General features: G+C 32.1%; 1 protein-coding gene across 3 annotated transcripts in view; it reads right to left on the bottom strand.

Annotated features, from left to right (window-relative positions):
• LOC140443710 (proton channel OtopLc-like) overlaps positions 1–16,887 on the bottom strand; it is a 127,996-nt gene that overhangs the window by 79,555 nt on the left and 31,554 nt on the right. The window contains exon 1 of one of the 3 annotated variants that reach the window (XM_072535094.1): positions 14,191–14,345. The exons of 1 other annotated variant lie outside the window; for it this stretch is intronic. In XM_072535094.1, coding sequence (XP_072391195.1) covers positions 14,191–14,237 — 47 coding nt within the window. In that variant the 5' untranslated portion in view covers positions 14,238–14,345. Of the gene's footprint in view, positions 1–3,542; positions 3,674–14,190; positions 14,346–16,887 lie in introns of those variants that run through there. One more of the 3 variants, XM_072535095.1, reaches the window with a different exon arrangement.

The raw sequence follows: 16,887 nt of genomic DNA, 5'->3' as shown, positions 1-16,887 counted from the left end.
CCAGAAAAGGAATCCTTATCCACGACTTTGCTCTCCAACCAAAACATGAGTAGCCGTTCGCAAACGTTTCAATTTTTTTGCTTACCCTATCTCCGAGTCCAGTTATTGTTTAGTTCTCCCTATTAGCCATTTCCTTCCTATAAGAAAATTATATTGTTATTATAAGTAAACAGAATCCCTATTATTAACCTGAGGTATGCGGATGACACCATGTTGATGGCAGAAAATATTGAGATTTCTAGAGAATACTTCAAAACGTTTATATGGCAAGTTTATATTATTGGTTAAATATAAACTTGGATAAAACAAAAAAACCAAATATTAACGCACAAATTATTATTGACGCCAAAATTTTTCGGACGTGTATGATTTTCCAAAGGAATTAACAACCAGAATTGAAAGTGCAGGTAACTCATTTATGAAAATGAAACAATTTTTTTACTACAATAGCACTTTGAATGTTAACATAAAAATGCGCATGCTTAGATGTTACATATTAATGGCTCCTATACGGTATAGAAGCCATTCTGCCTAAATCGAGAATGGGAAAATGGAAATTTTCGAGATGTAGCTTTACAGAAGAATCCTGAGACTATCTAAAGTAAACAAAGTTACGAACAAAGAAGTCTTTCAAAGACTGTCAAAAGAAACAAAACTGAATATTGAAATAAAGATGCGAAAACTGCAATTCCTTAGCCAAGTAATAAGAGAAACAAAATACCACCTTCTATAGAATATCATACAGGGAAAGATTGTAGGAAAGCGTGGCGTTGAAAGGAGATGAAGATCTCTCCACAGTTTCAGAAAATGGTTTAATTGCTCGGCAAACCAGTTTTTTACAGCAACAGTGAACAGAGTTTAAATAATCATAATGACCGCCAACCTTTGAAAGAAGGCGTACCTTAGGAAGAAAAAAATAGTTCTTTGAATATCACTGTTAGGTGAAGTTAATAAAAAAAGGAATTCCAAAGAAAAAATATACATATTTTAATTGTAGATCTGTTAAATATCGGTATATAATTGAAAAATATTCTACTGTATTGAAACTCAAAATTGTAATGATTATTAAAGTATAAGTAGATATTGAGGTCTTTAAAACACGCGCGATTTTTTTCGTCGACTATTGGGCTATCCATTTGAAGTTGCAAAGTATGTTGAGGATAAACAAAGGGGTCGATTTTAAATCATTTGTGAAAGTGCATGCATTCATAAAAGCAATTAGCAAGAATGACGTGGCCAAGAAGGTGCATGTATTCAAGGAAAACGATTTGCAAAAGTTTTTCATAGATGCTCCGGATATTACGTATTTAATTTTGAAGGTAGTAGCCCTTTGCGGTATTTTTGGCTCTTGCAGAAGATGTGAAGAAGAAAGAAGAAAACGTATTGCTTATTACTATCCGACCATCTAAGACTGTGATTGCTTGACGTTTTGCAGTTTCTGATAGCTGTGCAATTTTTTATGTGCATTAGGTAAAAAAGTATTTATTATTGTCAAAAATGTAAGTACAGATTGAGTTTTCTTACGGTATGATAAAGGGAAGTGCACTGATCGAGTAGTTGGTATTAATACATTTGGATCATGTTCCTTGCAAATTGCACCTTATCTAAAACTTATTGATCCTGAAAAATACACCGGACATGCGTTTGTACGTACGTTCGCTACAATTATGGCAAACAGTGGCATCACAATAGATCAAATATAACTACAAGTAGGATATAAATCGGCAGCTGTGGTGACTGGTAACGTTGAAGAGCATATTACCAATAAGAAGAATGTTTCAAACATTATTGGGAGTGCTATTAATGGAAGTACAACCCTATTGGCTTTCAAAAATGTCGATAGTGTTAATTTGAAAAACATTTCCTCTGATTATAAAAACGAAAGTATAAATATTTTAAACAATACCCACTGTACTTTTAACGTTTATTTAAAAGATAAAATTTTCAAATATTTGAATAAAGTTTTTGAAACATTTGTTAGTAAAATTTTATTCATAGGGTATTTATTTGACGTTACAAGGTATGTACTCCCGTCAGGTCAGATCAATATTTAAAACTGTTGATGTTGCCTGGTAAGTTTAAAACTCGCACTTTTTTTAAAGTTTAATTTAAATACGCTGAGGCGTACTTTAAATAAGCAAAATGAGGTATCAATAAAAAAAATTATTTAGTAGGTAGTTCATTAGACACGTAATTATTTGGATCTTGTATAACACTATAAGTCTGGCAAATATTAAATGAAACCATAAATCACAAATCATGCGTAGTAAATGGACAAAAGTAGCCAAAATCACGTGTCTATCATGAATTCTCCGAAATTTTGAATGTAATCAATGGCGGTGCGTAAGAAAATATGTTTCCTTGTTGGTCACTTTACATTGTAACAATAGAATATTATATTTCTGTTTATAACAATAAAAATAATACATTAGATCTAGTTTAAAAAAATTTTATTTACATTATTAATGTGTAGACTGAGCAAATGTGCGGAAATCGATTATATACCTAAAGATGTAAAATACTCAAATTAGTATATTCTTTTTATTTCAGAACCATCTTCAATTATTTACTCTGTGAATAAAAAGAGTAATAGCCACCGCAGATGCTGGTTTGGTTTATATGTACATAATGTCTTATAAAACATGCCAAAACGTGTTTATTTTAAAATAGTTAAAAACGCAATTATCGAGATTCGAAGGTTATATCTGAGAAAAATTTAATTCTCTTGATTGTCAAATAATCGAGAAGTCTATTTAATAACGAAATTAATCAATATCTTGAAATTATGTTGTAATATCTTTACACGCCAAAATAAAGACACAACACATGAATCAACAGCTGAATCAGCATATTGGCCAACTACACAACGAAGCAAATACATTTATTTACCAAGCGTCAATCAAAAACTAAAAATTCCGTCAAAGAAAGAACTGGAAAGCAAAGTAAACGTTTAACTTGGATGTTATGGAGCAGGAATGATAACACAGCCCAACAAAATGAAAAAATTTGATGCTTGAGAAGTAACGAATTTTAAATATTTTAAATGATCTTATTTCAAAAGTGACTTCTTCTTCATAATATTTTGTTTTTGGAATCGATGATATAATTTTAAACAAAAGACGTAAAGAAATAAGGACGGTAATATATTGACAGAACAGCAAGAAAACCTAAGAAGATAGAATTCCTTAATTAGACCGAAAATGTTTTAGATTATATTGATCTATTAGATGTTCATTTGACGTTTTTTATAAAAATATTGATTTTAATTATGTGTTATTAATATGCCATACGCTAAATAAAAAATAAATTATCCGCACTGATATGCTGCTTGGTAAAACTCATAACGACATCTAAATTATACGATAACTTACGATGTCACGCATATGACTCATTTTCTTATTTCTTTGGTGGAAAACTTGTAAAATTTAAAGAATCTATTCCTCCAGAAGGAGAACTGACCAAATCTAATAGAATACATTATTATCAATAATTATAAACAAAACACAAGCTATAAATTATAATAATAATATTAAGCTATTTACCTTAAGATACACATTTTCTATAATTAAATATATTAAAGATGCACAAAATATATACTGACAACTCTCATTAAAATATATAGCCGTGAATACAGATTTATTATAGGAGCACATCATGCAAATCAATAGACTGTGATTATAATAGAATGCGTATTAAGATATATCAATCTGTCGGACTGTTTTCTTTACTCACACTACAGTTCTAAGTGTTTTGTAAATATATTTTAGGTTTTTTTAATCAGAATGTGGCCTTGCAATTGATTTTCCTTGTAATTTGTGAATAAATTCCAGGTTGGTTAAATGCAATAAAATACGTTTAAAATGAATCACATAAAATGTTTAAAAAAGCAAAGCCATCGTATCTACTTGGTCTAGAAACAGTGGACTTGTAAATGTACCAACAATCATGAGCAAAAATTGCATTAATATGGAATATTGATTCTCTCCAGCTCCTGGATTACACAGAGTTAGTATGGAGATTGAAGAGTGTGAATCCCTTCGAGTTAGTGTAGTGTTATTATTAGTTCAAATGCTGAGTAGGGGAGACCGGGGTTAGTTGTTACACGTTAGCTTTACATTGTCTATACGTACCAGATTAAATATTTGGGATTGATGAGTAATTACAATTTATTTTTAATATGGCGTCCTGGGACTGGTTGTTACTATTTTCAACGGACAAATCTCAAAAAATTTGTGTGTAGGTTTATTAGTAACCTAGATTTTAGATAAAATTGTAAATTTTTGATAGATCAAAATGAGAACCTACAAGAAAGAAACTAAGCGTGGTGAAATGCCACAGGAAATCATTATTGCTGCAGCAAAGAAGGTGATAGAAAATGAAAGATTCACTAACCAGACATATATAAGACTTAGAAAACGAAATAAAAGATATTGAACAAGCAAATAATGGCATAATGAAGGTAGTAAAAGAAAAATAAAGGAAGTGCTGTCCAACTGTCGTAACACATAAAGAAAACTAAGGCAAAATAGCAACAACTAAAATTCAAGTTTAAAAGATTTGAGGAAGAAATAAGAACAGCATAGATAACAAAAATATGTACAGAATAAGAAAAAAAAATATGGAAACATTACTACTTTTACATTACATTACTAAAGCCCCTGGCGATGACGGAGTAGTGATCGCGGCGATCAAACTGGGTGAAATAAAATTATATGGCTTTGGCCAAACTTTGTACCAAATGCATCTATCAACAAAAACCCATTGTCAATAACAGAATGCAGTCATTATTTTAGTACACAAGAAAGGAAACATAACAGATCTAAAAACTACCCTTCTATTAGTTTCTTATTACACATATATAAACTTTTCACAACAATTATCAAGATATGACTGGAGGCTAAGTTAGACTTCATTAATCCTAGAGAACTAGCTGGATTTAGATTGGAATAGAGTACTAAAAACCACTTACTAGTGATAAAACCTGACAGAGAAGTCTACAGAATACAACAAACCATTAGCACTGATATTCGTGGACTACGAGAAAGCATTCGATAATACAACCAGCAGAAAATGTTAAAAGCATTGACAGAATACCAAATAGACCATCGCTAAACTAACATAATATAGAACAAATACATCTACCAAAATGCGACGGCTAGTGTAAAATTGTTCTATATACAGCGAGGAGTACAGCAAGGAGACACGGTCTCTCCAAAGCTATTCACGACGCTTTTAGAACATACTTCTAAGAAAAGGTAAATCTGAACAAGTATGGTATTAACATAAATGGAGAGAAGCTTAGTCATTTAAGTTTCGTAGATAACATCGTCATTATAGTGGATCGTATGGATGAAGCAATACTAATGTTGGAAAAATTATATCAAACTGCATTGTATAAGTACATAAAATTTGGTTGGGCAGAGATAACTAGACATAGGAGCTCCCACGTTACATAGAATTAGCCTGGGCAACATTTGGTAAATTGAACTATGTATTTAAACCGGACCTATCCATATGTCTCAAAAAGAAAATCTTTGTGTGTTACCTGTACTGACTTATAGAGTGGAAACACTAAGACTTACAAAAAAGGTAGTGAATAATAAAATCACAAACGATGAAACATGTGGTAAAAAAACAACAAACGCTATCGAAAAAATCGCGCCTATCAGACACCCGAGAGGCAAAACTTTTGATTGAGTGGAGGCCAAGACAAGTCTCACGATGGAGCAGAGGACGCTCACCAACCAGATTGACTGATGATCTGAAGCGTGTTAACAGTGTCTGGATGCAAGCCGCACAAGACAGAGACAGATAGAAAGAGCAAAGAGACACTACTATGTCCAGTAGTGAAAGAGTACAGGTTGATTATGATAACGAAGATGTTTAAGGAGTGGTCAATGAACCTCTAAAAATTATAAAATCAAAGAGTAGTACCAAACAGAACCTTGCGTTTTTTTAAATGAAATTTTACTTATGAATTTTTTGCTACAACTCAAAAATTATGCCTTTTTACTTTTTAGTAAATAATTAAAGTAATTTTTCTATCGAAATGGCATCTTGTAAACTCCATCTTTCTTTCGAATTTCTTTTTTTTTTTTTAATGCAGAAAACAGAATGAACTATTCAATGCTTTTCAAGTTATCATTGGCGTTAATTCTGATAACGTTAATGCCTATTTGTGAGAAGATGTTGTTACTGATATTGACTCAGATATAGATATTACATTTACAAATATATATTTCAAACATTTTACTTCAAAGATAAATGAAATGTGTAATCTAATTTTAAATTTAAATATATCATTTTTAACATTAACTTACCTTTAGAGAAATTATTTAGTGTGTAAAAATAGATTTTTTTTACGTAAACCTGAGCTTTCTTTTCATAAAGCAACACCTATACCTAATACGCTCAGAAAAAGTTACAGTCAAAAATGTTTAAAAATTATCAAATTTTTAACATTGTTTTTCAACATTTTAGTTTTTTTAACATTGTTTTATAAATTTATTTTGTTGGAAAAAATATTTCTGACTCTAAAAGATATCATTGAGACGCCAACTGACGATATGACACTACAAAATTCTTTGAACGCCTTAGTTCCTTAAAGAAACGTTTATTAAACAAAATAGAATACTGTAATAAAGTTAGCAAACTGTAACCAAAAATTGGCGTGAGGGATTATTATTTATACAGCGTGTCCAACGAAAATTTGACCCCCCAGAAACTCAGAAAACAAGAGTTTCTACAAAATTTAAAACATGTCAATTTGTATTGGAGGGGACGAATTTTTATGCAAAATTCATGCTCTCAAATGTAACCCCCACCGCCCCCCAGTTTTTTTTAATGGCAAGTGTGGTCGAGTGGTAAATCATTTGAAAGGTAATGTTTTTCTCTACATGATACTCTATTTTTTTTTTAATTTACGTAAAAACTTTAAAGATAGTTTTAGATTTAACTAATTTATTGATTTAATATCAGTAATAATTAGAAAAACATAAACTTTCACCAAATTAATCAATTAAATGTTGTTAGTAACCTCCAATAAAATAATTCAATCAACCTTCAAATTTCAAATCAATATCAACACTGTTTTGAAGTTTATTTTTTTTTTGTAAAAATATCACTTTTTTATATGAATTTTGTTTTAAAAAAGATAATGATTCCTAATTATCTTCTTTAGTGATTACCAGGTTACCTTTGATTTGAGATTTGTTAACGACTGATTACTCAGAGATATTATAGTAAAGGCTTACAAAAATGAGATATTCTATTGAAGAAATAATAAACTTAGTTAGAAGAAGCTACAGCTGATGTTAACAAGAAAAGGCATGAAGTACACCGTCGAGTGCGAAATGAAGCAGTTGAAGTAGTTGTGTTGGGTCATTTACAAATGGAAAATCGACAGTCTATCAGATGACTATTTCGTGCATTTGGTGTATCAGCATCTAGTGTTTATCAAGTTATAAAATTTCATAAATTTCACTCTTATAAAATACGACTACTTCATCAATTAAACGAAGATGATTAATTAGAACGAAGGGCATTAATTTTGTGACGAATTTAGTAAAATCATAAATAAAAACCAAGATCGATTGTACAAAACGTGTTTTTCCGACGAGTACGTTTATGTTGAATGGTGAAGATAATAGGCATAATTGTCGTTATTGGAGCACCAGTATTCCTTATTTATTCATGGAGACATACACAAACACATCAGAAATTAAATGTATTGTTTGACATTTCAGGGAATCACGTTTATTATTTCTTATACATCTAATATTCTATTTCTTATAGGAAATCTAAACGGAATAACCTATTTAAATTTGTTAAAAGACGTTATTGATCAGCTGATCACTTGGAATCGGATAATCATCTTTTAGGGGATGAACACTTTCCAACAGGACGGGGCACTCCCACATTATGATATATACACAATTTTTGAATCAACGTTTTCCAGGGCGTTGGATTGGCAGAAGGGGTCCAATAGATTGGCCGGTCAGATTACCGGATCTCTCGTCTTTGGATTTTTTTTTTGTGAGGATACCCAAAATTAAATATACACCACTCCGCCTACAGATCTTGTTGCAGAGTTACGTCAAAGAATTAGGACAGAATGCCGATTATTGACACCGGAGGTATTTGTAAATGTACAAAGAGGCTTTAAAAATGTATTATTTTGTGGACTTATTAAAAATGTGGACTGTATCATTTCGTAAACTAAAAAAAATAGAATGTCGTATAGAGAAAAAAAATGCCTTTTAAATGATGTGCCACGCGACCACACTTGCTATTTAAAAAAAACTGAGGGTTATTGTAAGGCAGTAGGATGTTACATTTGAGGACATATATTTTGTATTAAAATTCGTCCCCCTACCAATAAAAATTGACGTGTTTTTTTTTTTATTTTAAAAAAATTCCTGGTTTCTGAGTTTTTGGGGGAGTAAAATTTTCGTTGGAACACACTGTACATATTCAATTTATAATAAATTTTTGAAGAACCCGAAAATTGAATATTCGAAAATATGTATACATTTTATTTTGATCAATTTCTGCTTAACAAATTTCCTGTATTCTCTAATCAAATGATAAACCGGAAATTTTTTTCCTGGTATATGTTTAAAAATATTTTTGTAAGTAATTTCATGATTGTCGATGATTTTTAATGGCTTTGAAATTGATTATTCGACTGGTAAATTAAATATATTTTTTTATTTTTACAAAATACGGATTGTTCTCTTTTTTAAGACATTATATTTTTACTCAAATGTTTGTTTAAAAGCTTTAATTTACAGCAATTTTGCAAAAGTATTTTTCGTAAATAAAATCGATTTTGTTTATTTTTTTACTACTTATTGATAATATGACTCTTTAGCTTATAGATGATATTCACAGAATTGTCGTATCTTCATTACATTTTTTGACTTATGTTCAGAAAGTTATATTAGAATAATTTTTAAACCAAGTAATAGGTCGACATGAAATTTTGAGGGTTCGTTAAGCTCGCTAAGCTCACATTAAGCTTCACGCCTTCTCTTTTGCCATAATAACAAAGGTGCAGGTTGATTTTTACGTGTGGTGTAGGTTGATTTTTAGTGTGACTGCTTTGGGGAGGATGATGCACAACATAGGTAATAACTCCTAATAAGGAGGGACTTACACGATGTTGTACAGTCGATTGTCCTCTACGCAGCACCAGTCTCGAGTGGGGCGGTAGAAATACCGGCCCAAAGGAGACTCATAACACGAGTGGTCACAACAAGTCTGGGTCTACAGGACTGTGTCTGCGGTGTCCTCGTGAGCCATCACTTGATGTATTCCGGTGCATATGTTGGCAGTGGAAAGAAATGAGGTGTATGGGAGAAGAGACCTAGAATTTATTATGGCCGACAGAAGACAACAAAGAAAAAGGTCAATTAAAAGAAGCCAAGAAAAATGAAGCAACACCGAGGATGCTGCGCAGTAGACAAAGATACTTATTTCGAACTTATAATATTGGGCAAACTGTGGTCACAGGCGACTATATTATTTCCTAACGCAGGTGCTCACAGGATATGGGTTTCTTAGGGTCTACCTCTCTAGGTTCGGAAAGGCTGAAACGGATGAATGCATATACTCACTCGAACCCTGTGACACATACGATGTTGAAGTACAACAGATAAAGAGTAGAAAGGAACAAAATGAAAAGAGAGTTTGGTACAGTGAGAGATTAATTGAAAATAAAGCAGGTTGGACTAGTGTGCTTAACTATATCCGTTCATTGATCAACATAAAAGAAAAGGAAGAAAGATAGCTGGACCAAGGGCAAAGATAAGATGAAACGATGCTGTTAGTTGAAGGTAGAGGAAATACGTTTTCATAAGAGGCGAAAAAGTGATGTAGAGTCTATGATTTAGACTGTATGAGCCAGACCGGAAAAGATCAAATGCCCGGCTGTGAGTGATGCCGTTCTAGGAGTGATGAGCTACCTGGAATGGGATTTCTCTAAAAAATAAGCCAGTTTATGGGATCCAAAAAAAAAAGGAGAAACAGCCAAAAAGGAACAAGGAGCCTTCTTGCTGAGAGTCTGTAGATAAATAAAGGCAGTACTTCGGAAGTGATGGTCGCCCTACAGCGGCCATTGCGCTTTTGGAGCACTGGATGACAGAGAAGGATCTGTTTTAGCAGGTAGGCATTCGACGTAGACTCGGCGAACAGAGAATACTTTAAAGTACTTCGGTAACTATCGCTGAGACTACAAAGAACGAATCCTGCACTAAGATCAATCAGACGGCGTCCTGAACTGAGATATCTTTATAAAATTTTACACAAAGACAAAAAAAATGTTGATTTTTACGAAACTTATAAACAAATAATGATTTTGCTTATTTTGTTGATTTCGGAGTAACAGAATAATTTTACAAACTTTATAATACAATATTATGTAGATTTGGTAATGTTTTGAAAAAAAGAATTTTAAAATTTTATTTTAATTACATACATTTTAACGGTAAGAACAAAATCGAAAAAACTGCATTTTTGCACTTAATTATTATTAATTAAAAAGCAATGCCGAAATTTTTGCAGAAAATTTTTGATCAGCTTTACGATATCAGGACTTGATATGCCAAAGTCTTAAGTTGAAGAGAAATATTTAATAGAGAAAGATGAGGTCGATGCCGATGAAGAAAAAGCCGACTGATATAAAAATATTAAGTAATATCGGCGGAGGAGGTTTAAAGATCCTCAAAAGATAAATCAAAAATAGATATATTAAGATACTCATTTTGGTACTTTGCAGAAAACATGCGTGTTTCTTGCTATATATGTTTATACCAATTAATTAAAAAACTGGTCAGATACTTCGGAAATTCAAAGACCTCAGAAAAATTTATTTCCCTATGCAATTTCTCATCCAGGACATTCTGCGTCTGTCCTTATTTCCTCTCCCTGGTATCTTTTCTCACATAATCAATATTACAAGTGACGCATATTTCTTCCCACTCCTTATAATGTGACTCAAGGATTGAAGGTTTTATATTTGGTCACACCCAGACCAGTTTGAGAAGCATGCATATATACAACATTTAATACTTCTTTATCAATTGTAAATTTCACTGACTTTATTCTATCACCCGTTCTTATAACGTTCACTACATTATCCGGTATTTCACTATAAGAAATTCTAGAAATGGAATTGGTATAATTGGTGATAATGAAATAAAAGACAATGTAGTAGAAGATGTAAAACAAAGTGATAGAACAAGGCTAGTGAAATTTGTACTTGATAAAGAAGTATTGAATGTTATGTGTGTATGCTTTTTAAACTGGTCTGGGTGATAATAAAAAAAAGCATTGTTATGATTGACTTACTGAGTGATATTTCATCAGAGGAGAAAGTCATAATAGGATATGATTTTAACGCATGGCAAATTTAACCCATAATATAAAGCAATATATGAAGGAATATGCTTTGGAACTAGAAATGAAGCTGAAGATATGTTGGAATTAGCAACAGTATTACCTAGATATGGCGATTGTTACAAAAATTTATCAAACGGGAAAAACTCAACTTATTATGTACAGAAACGGACAAAATCATCCCCACATAGACTATTTAATGACAAAAAATGTGCATATAAGAAATGTAAGGTAATAATTAATGAGACTGTAAGACAACAACATAAGTTACTTGTAGTGGACATCGAAGTAAAAAAGCGAAACCAAAGCAAAATATCGGAGAAGGCCACAAAAAATAAAGTGAATGTTAAAATATGGAAACAAAGATCTGTTCAGGGCATATGTAGTAAAAAACATGTATTTTAACATAAAATAAAGTCCTAATATAATTTGCAAAAAGATGACCTGTATCATTGGAGATGCTGCTATTAAAAAGCTTTAAAAAGCCTTGCTCGTGCCGGTGTAGTTTCCAAGAAGGAGGGGTTCTGAATTGTGTAGGGGCTCTTCAGTACTTCTTGAAAAACACACTCGGAGGGGGGTAGTTCTCAACCTCAACACGGCGCGTCCCAATGGCTGATAGGGAACGCCCTAGAGATATGTGGAACAGGTGTGAATAAGGCTTTGCCAAATAAATACCCGCGGATCAACTAAGAGAATGGCATAGGACAGCAGCTATGCCATTACAGGATCGGAACGGTAGATCGGAACGGTAGAGAAAAATCTCCTTACCCGTCTAATACTGAATAATCAAAGGCGGTAATTATGATTTAACCGGTTGTGATACTGCGAAGTCACCGAACGATTACCGGTAAAAGTAATCCCACATTTGTTGGTCAACAGCTACGAGTGAAAGACCTGACATGTGGTAGGGCACTTGGGCACTAGGGCACTAGGCAAAGCAGCAAATACTATTCAAGAAATGACTTTCCTGAACATAAATATTTTACAGTGAAGTTCGATAGCCAACTTCTGGAATAAGAATGATAGGTGAGCATCATATCTAACATTCTGGAGACGACACAACAAGAAACAGAAATGGCGTAGCGAGAATAGTAAAAAGGGAAATAGCTAAAGCAGTAATGGGATTTACACCCATATCAGACAGAGTTGTGCTATTGAAAATTAACTCAAGTCCCTCTATTATAAACAGTATTCAGGTCTACGCACCGACATCAGAATCCACTGAAGGTAAAATAGAAAATTTCTATCAGACTCTAGAAGACTCTCTAAAACTGACCAAAAAACATGAATTACTATTATTATGGACGATTTCAATGCCAAAATAGAACAAGGTACAGTCGAGAATATCTTGGGGTCATATGGTCTTGGCATAAGAAACGGAAGAGGAGATAGACTAATCCAATTCTGCCAAGAGACGGATATGGTTGTAACGAATACATTTTTTAAATTACATCTAAGAAGACTTTATACATGGAAACAACACAATACAGGCATAGTTGTAGACATTGAAGGCCTGATTTTAACTACCATTGAAGATAAATAACGAAGATAAAAAGAATATATGCAAGAATTATTCGAGGATGCAGCACGAAATCCGACTGAAATAAAAAACCCCTACGGCCCAGAAATAACAAACGAAGAAGTTAATATGGCCATTAAGCGGATTAAAGATGGGAAATCACCAGGACCTGATGAGGTGCATGGTGAAATTTTTAAGCTATTACTTAGAGTGACAAAAAAGGATAAAATTATAAATGGTAAGTATATTAGGATAAGTCTAGGGAACGCACCGATTGATGCCAAGATGAGAAAGCATAGGTTAAGACGGTTACTGCGAGGAGTAGGAGAGGGAGATCAAAGATGACTTGCAACGAGTCGCTTAAGCAGAGAATGTCGATAAAGGGTATTGACAATAGAATAGCCAATATTAGTATGCTAATAGCATTTATATTATATAAGATTAAGAAATCGTCTAAAGAGAATATTAAAACTACAAATAAATACTAATAAATTAAAAGAACCAAACAAATACAATAAAATCAAAATAAAATAAAGAATTACGCCAGAAAATAAGAACACCTCAGACTTCTCATACATAAGAATATAAAGAACACAGTCCAGATTGCGGAATGGAAAAGGTTGACATGTAAAAACTATAAAGCAAGAATGAATGACATAAGAAATTCTTAAAAAAATAAAAAAGAAGAACTTGTAAAGGAATTATGAAACAGGTATAAACAGATATAAATAAAAAAAATAAAGGAGCAAAAACGTGGATATCCATTTAATGTCAAATAATTAAGAAACGTAAAGCAGGAACCGATGAAACTTTCAACATTTACAACAATGCAAGAGGAAAGCGTAAAAAACATACCGAGTTATTGAATGCCAGTACCAGTTGCACCAATATTACTTTAAAGAAACAAACGTTTAAGGGATCCAAAGAATATATCAAAGAAATAGTTTACGGAGACAAAGTAGAAAAAGTAGAAAATAAAAAAATATTGAATCAGAAGTAACACAATTAGGCTTGATTACTCCATAAAACAAACAAAATGCAGGAAGGCTATGGGACAAGATAAAATACCAATAGAGCTGTTAATGGCTGTATCATACAATAAAGTCGTCAAGGGATATCCTTTTCTTTCAAAATTTATAAAGATTTTATTCAATTAAATTAAAGGAATAAGAATAAGATTGCATATCAGCAAAACCAAATAAATTATTGTTATTGATCTCAAAAAAAAAGCTTTATTGCTAATATCTACAGAATAAACAATATTAAAAACTTACTCCACAAAACGAACAATATCAAAATCATATCTCACAGCGACACTCATAGCATAACCTTATTCACTGTGTTTTTAACTACAGGATAACATTGTCAGCTTCTATTGATATGTATGTATATCTCGTCAATCAATTATTCGTGTATGTCAAACATATTATCACTTGCTTATTTTGATCACCTCTGTAGTTAGTTTCATTTACCATAAAAATTATTAAACCCAAAGAAAGAGATTCATACATCGACACCGTATTGACATGTGACGTAATATTTGCTAAATTTGAGTCAATAAACCATAATCATTAATGTATTTACAATCAATCACATCTAAAAAACGTGACAAAAACTAATTAGGTAATTAATCAGAAAAAATTAGCTAAAAAATATTTCCTACTAGGTATACTAAATAATGAAAATATTGTATATAAGAACAACATAAAAAATTAAGGTCATGAAAATGGACTATTGGTGACGATGTTTCCGGCACACTAGACTTGGTAAAGTGAGGAACGTAGACATTAGGAGAGAAATGGAAGTTGACCTAGATATAATAGATACTATCGAAGCCAAAGAACTGAACTACTATGGATACCTGCAGAGAGTGCCTGAAAATAGATGGCCAATCCGCCCATTAGAAGAAAATGAAGTAGACCAAGACGGTCATGGAGACTGTTATAGAGACGTATAGTTTTACAATGCACGTTAATTCTCCTACAAGAATTACTAAAACAACATCTACCATAATTGAATATGTTGTTTCAGATTTGCCACCCCTTGATGTACGCTCTACAATTATTAATGGAGGACTATCTAATGATGAAGCAGTATATACCAAGTTTAACACTCTCAACAAAAACACTCCTCGAAAACCTGATGTTTAAGTAGGATTTTTCCTGCTTAGAACTTTCGTAAATTCCAAAATTTATGCTTAACTTCTGGTTGGTACGTTCCTTCTGTGGACGTGGACTATAATTTCAGTGATTTTTTAAAAAAGGTTGTCTGTATTTTGAATAAGACGTCTCCTTTTTTTACAATTAAGTCAAAACATCGCAAACCCTGGACTACCTTAGGTATCCGCATATCAGCCAAGAATATGCGTTAACTACTGTACATCAAGAAATTTACTACCAACGTCTTTGTCATTAATATATCACTAGCTACAGAGAAACCTATCTAAAACTTATCAAATCAGTTTAAAAATGGCATATAAAAATTGTCTGGGAAGCTCTAAAAATGTTGCAAAAGAAACTTGGTCCATAATAAACGATCTTTGAAATAAAACAGCTCAAACATTTTCTCTTTTACATTCTAAACATCTAAGTTAATACTTTGTTAATTTGAGTAAAAATATAACATCAACTATTTTGTCACAACAAGATCCCATTTTCTATCTCCACAATTCAAAAAAGGTCTCGAATTCATCCCTTATAAGATCAGTTAGTAAATCTAAACTTATCCAAACAATCAATAGTACCAAAAGTAAATCTGTCTGTAGTACTCAATTACATAATTAATAATTCGTTTGAAAAAGGTATATTAGTGTGCCTAAAGGTGAGTGCCTGAAGACAGCCAATATTATTCCTCTTCATAAGGGTGGTGAAAAATTGAAAGTCTGTCTAACTATAGACTTATTGCCTTACTACCGGTACTATCCAAAATTATTGAGAGACTTATAAAAGCTCGACTTATGTTCATTCCTGTTAAAAACATTTTATCACAAAATCAGTTCGGCTTTTTATTGGATAAATGTACCAGTGATGCTATGTTTTCTGTACTGCATCAGGTCTACCAAGCACTAAACAATAATCTTTACACTGCCACTGTTTTTTGTGCCTATGGCAAAGCTTTTGATTGTGTAAATCACATTTAAAAAAAAAACAAAATTTCTATGTAGTTTGAGGTATTTGTTTAAATTGGTTCCAATCTTACTTGAGAAATATAAAACAACTAGTTAGAACAAATGATTCTGACTCTAGTCACAACAGCATTGGTTGTGGTTACCACAAGATTCAGTACTGGGTCGTCTACTTTTCCTTATCGTTACATCTTTTATCTTTATAAATGATATCAACTTAAAAATCGATGGAAAAATTTTTCTTTTTACTGATGATACAATAATACCATAATACCACTTTAAATTTGACAAGCAATACCAGTATCACCAGGAGGAACTCTAATATTGCAGCTGTTCATGCAACTATAACTTCTGATCTACTTAACATAAAAACCTGGTCTAACTCTAATTTACTTTCTTTTAACGTGGATAAAACAGTAGTCTTTTCCTATAACTCATTTCTGTGAAATTCCATTTCACAGAAATGGAAACTAAAATGAATAAAATTAAATAGGATGTCAAAGGTATCAGTGAAGTTAGAAAGACAGGTAAAACTTTGAAAACACTGAAATCAGGGCATATATTCTATCAGATTGGCCCTGAAAATACATCAGTTGGAGGCATCGGTTTCTTTGTCCATAAAAACCACGCGAACAAAATAATAAATATCCAAAGTATATCATCTAGAGTGACATATCTTATTCTGAATTTAGACAGTAAATAATAACTCAAAATTATCCAAGTATACGCTCTAACAACAGACCATACAGACTAAGAAATCGAAATGTTTTATGACGATAAATCTACTACGCTTAATGACTCTCGTACTCAATTTTATGTGGCGATTTCAACGCAAAAATAGGTGTAA

The sequence above is a fragment of the Diabrotica undecimpunctata genome, chromosome 6 (genome assembly GCF_040954645.1).
Source record: "Diabrotica undecimpunctata isolate CICGRU chromosome 6, icDiaUnde3, whole genome shotgun sequence".
Lineage (NCBI taxonomy): Eukaryota > Metazoa > Arthropoda > Insecta > Coleoptera > Chrysomelidae > Diabrotica > Diabrotica undecimpunctata.
This window is presented reverse-complemented; position numbering and strand designations above follow the sequence as displayed.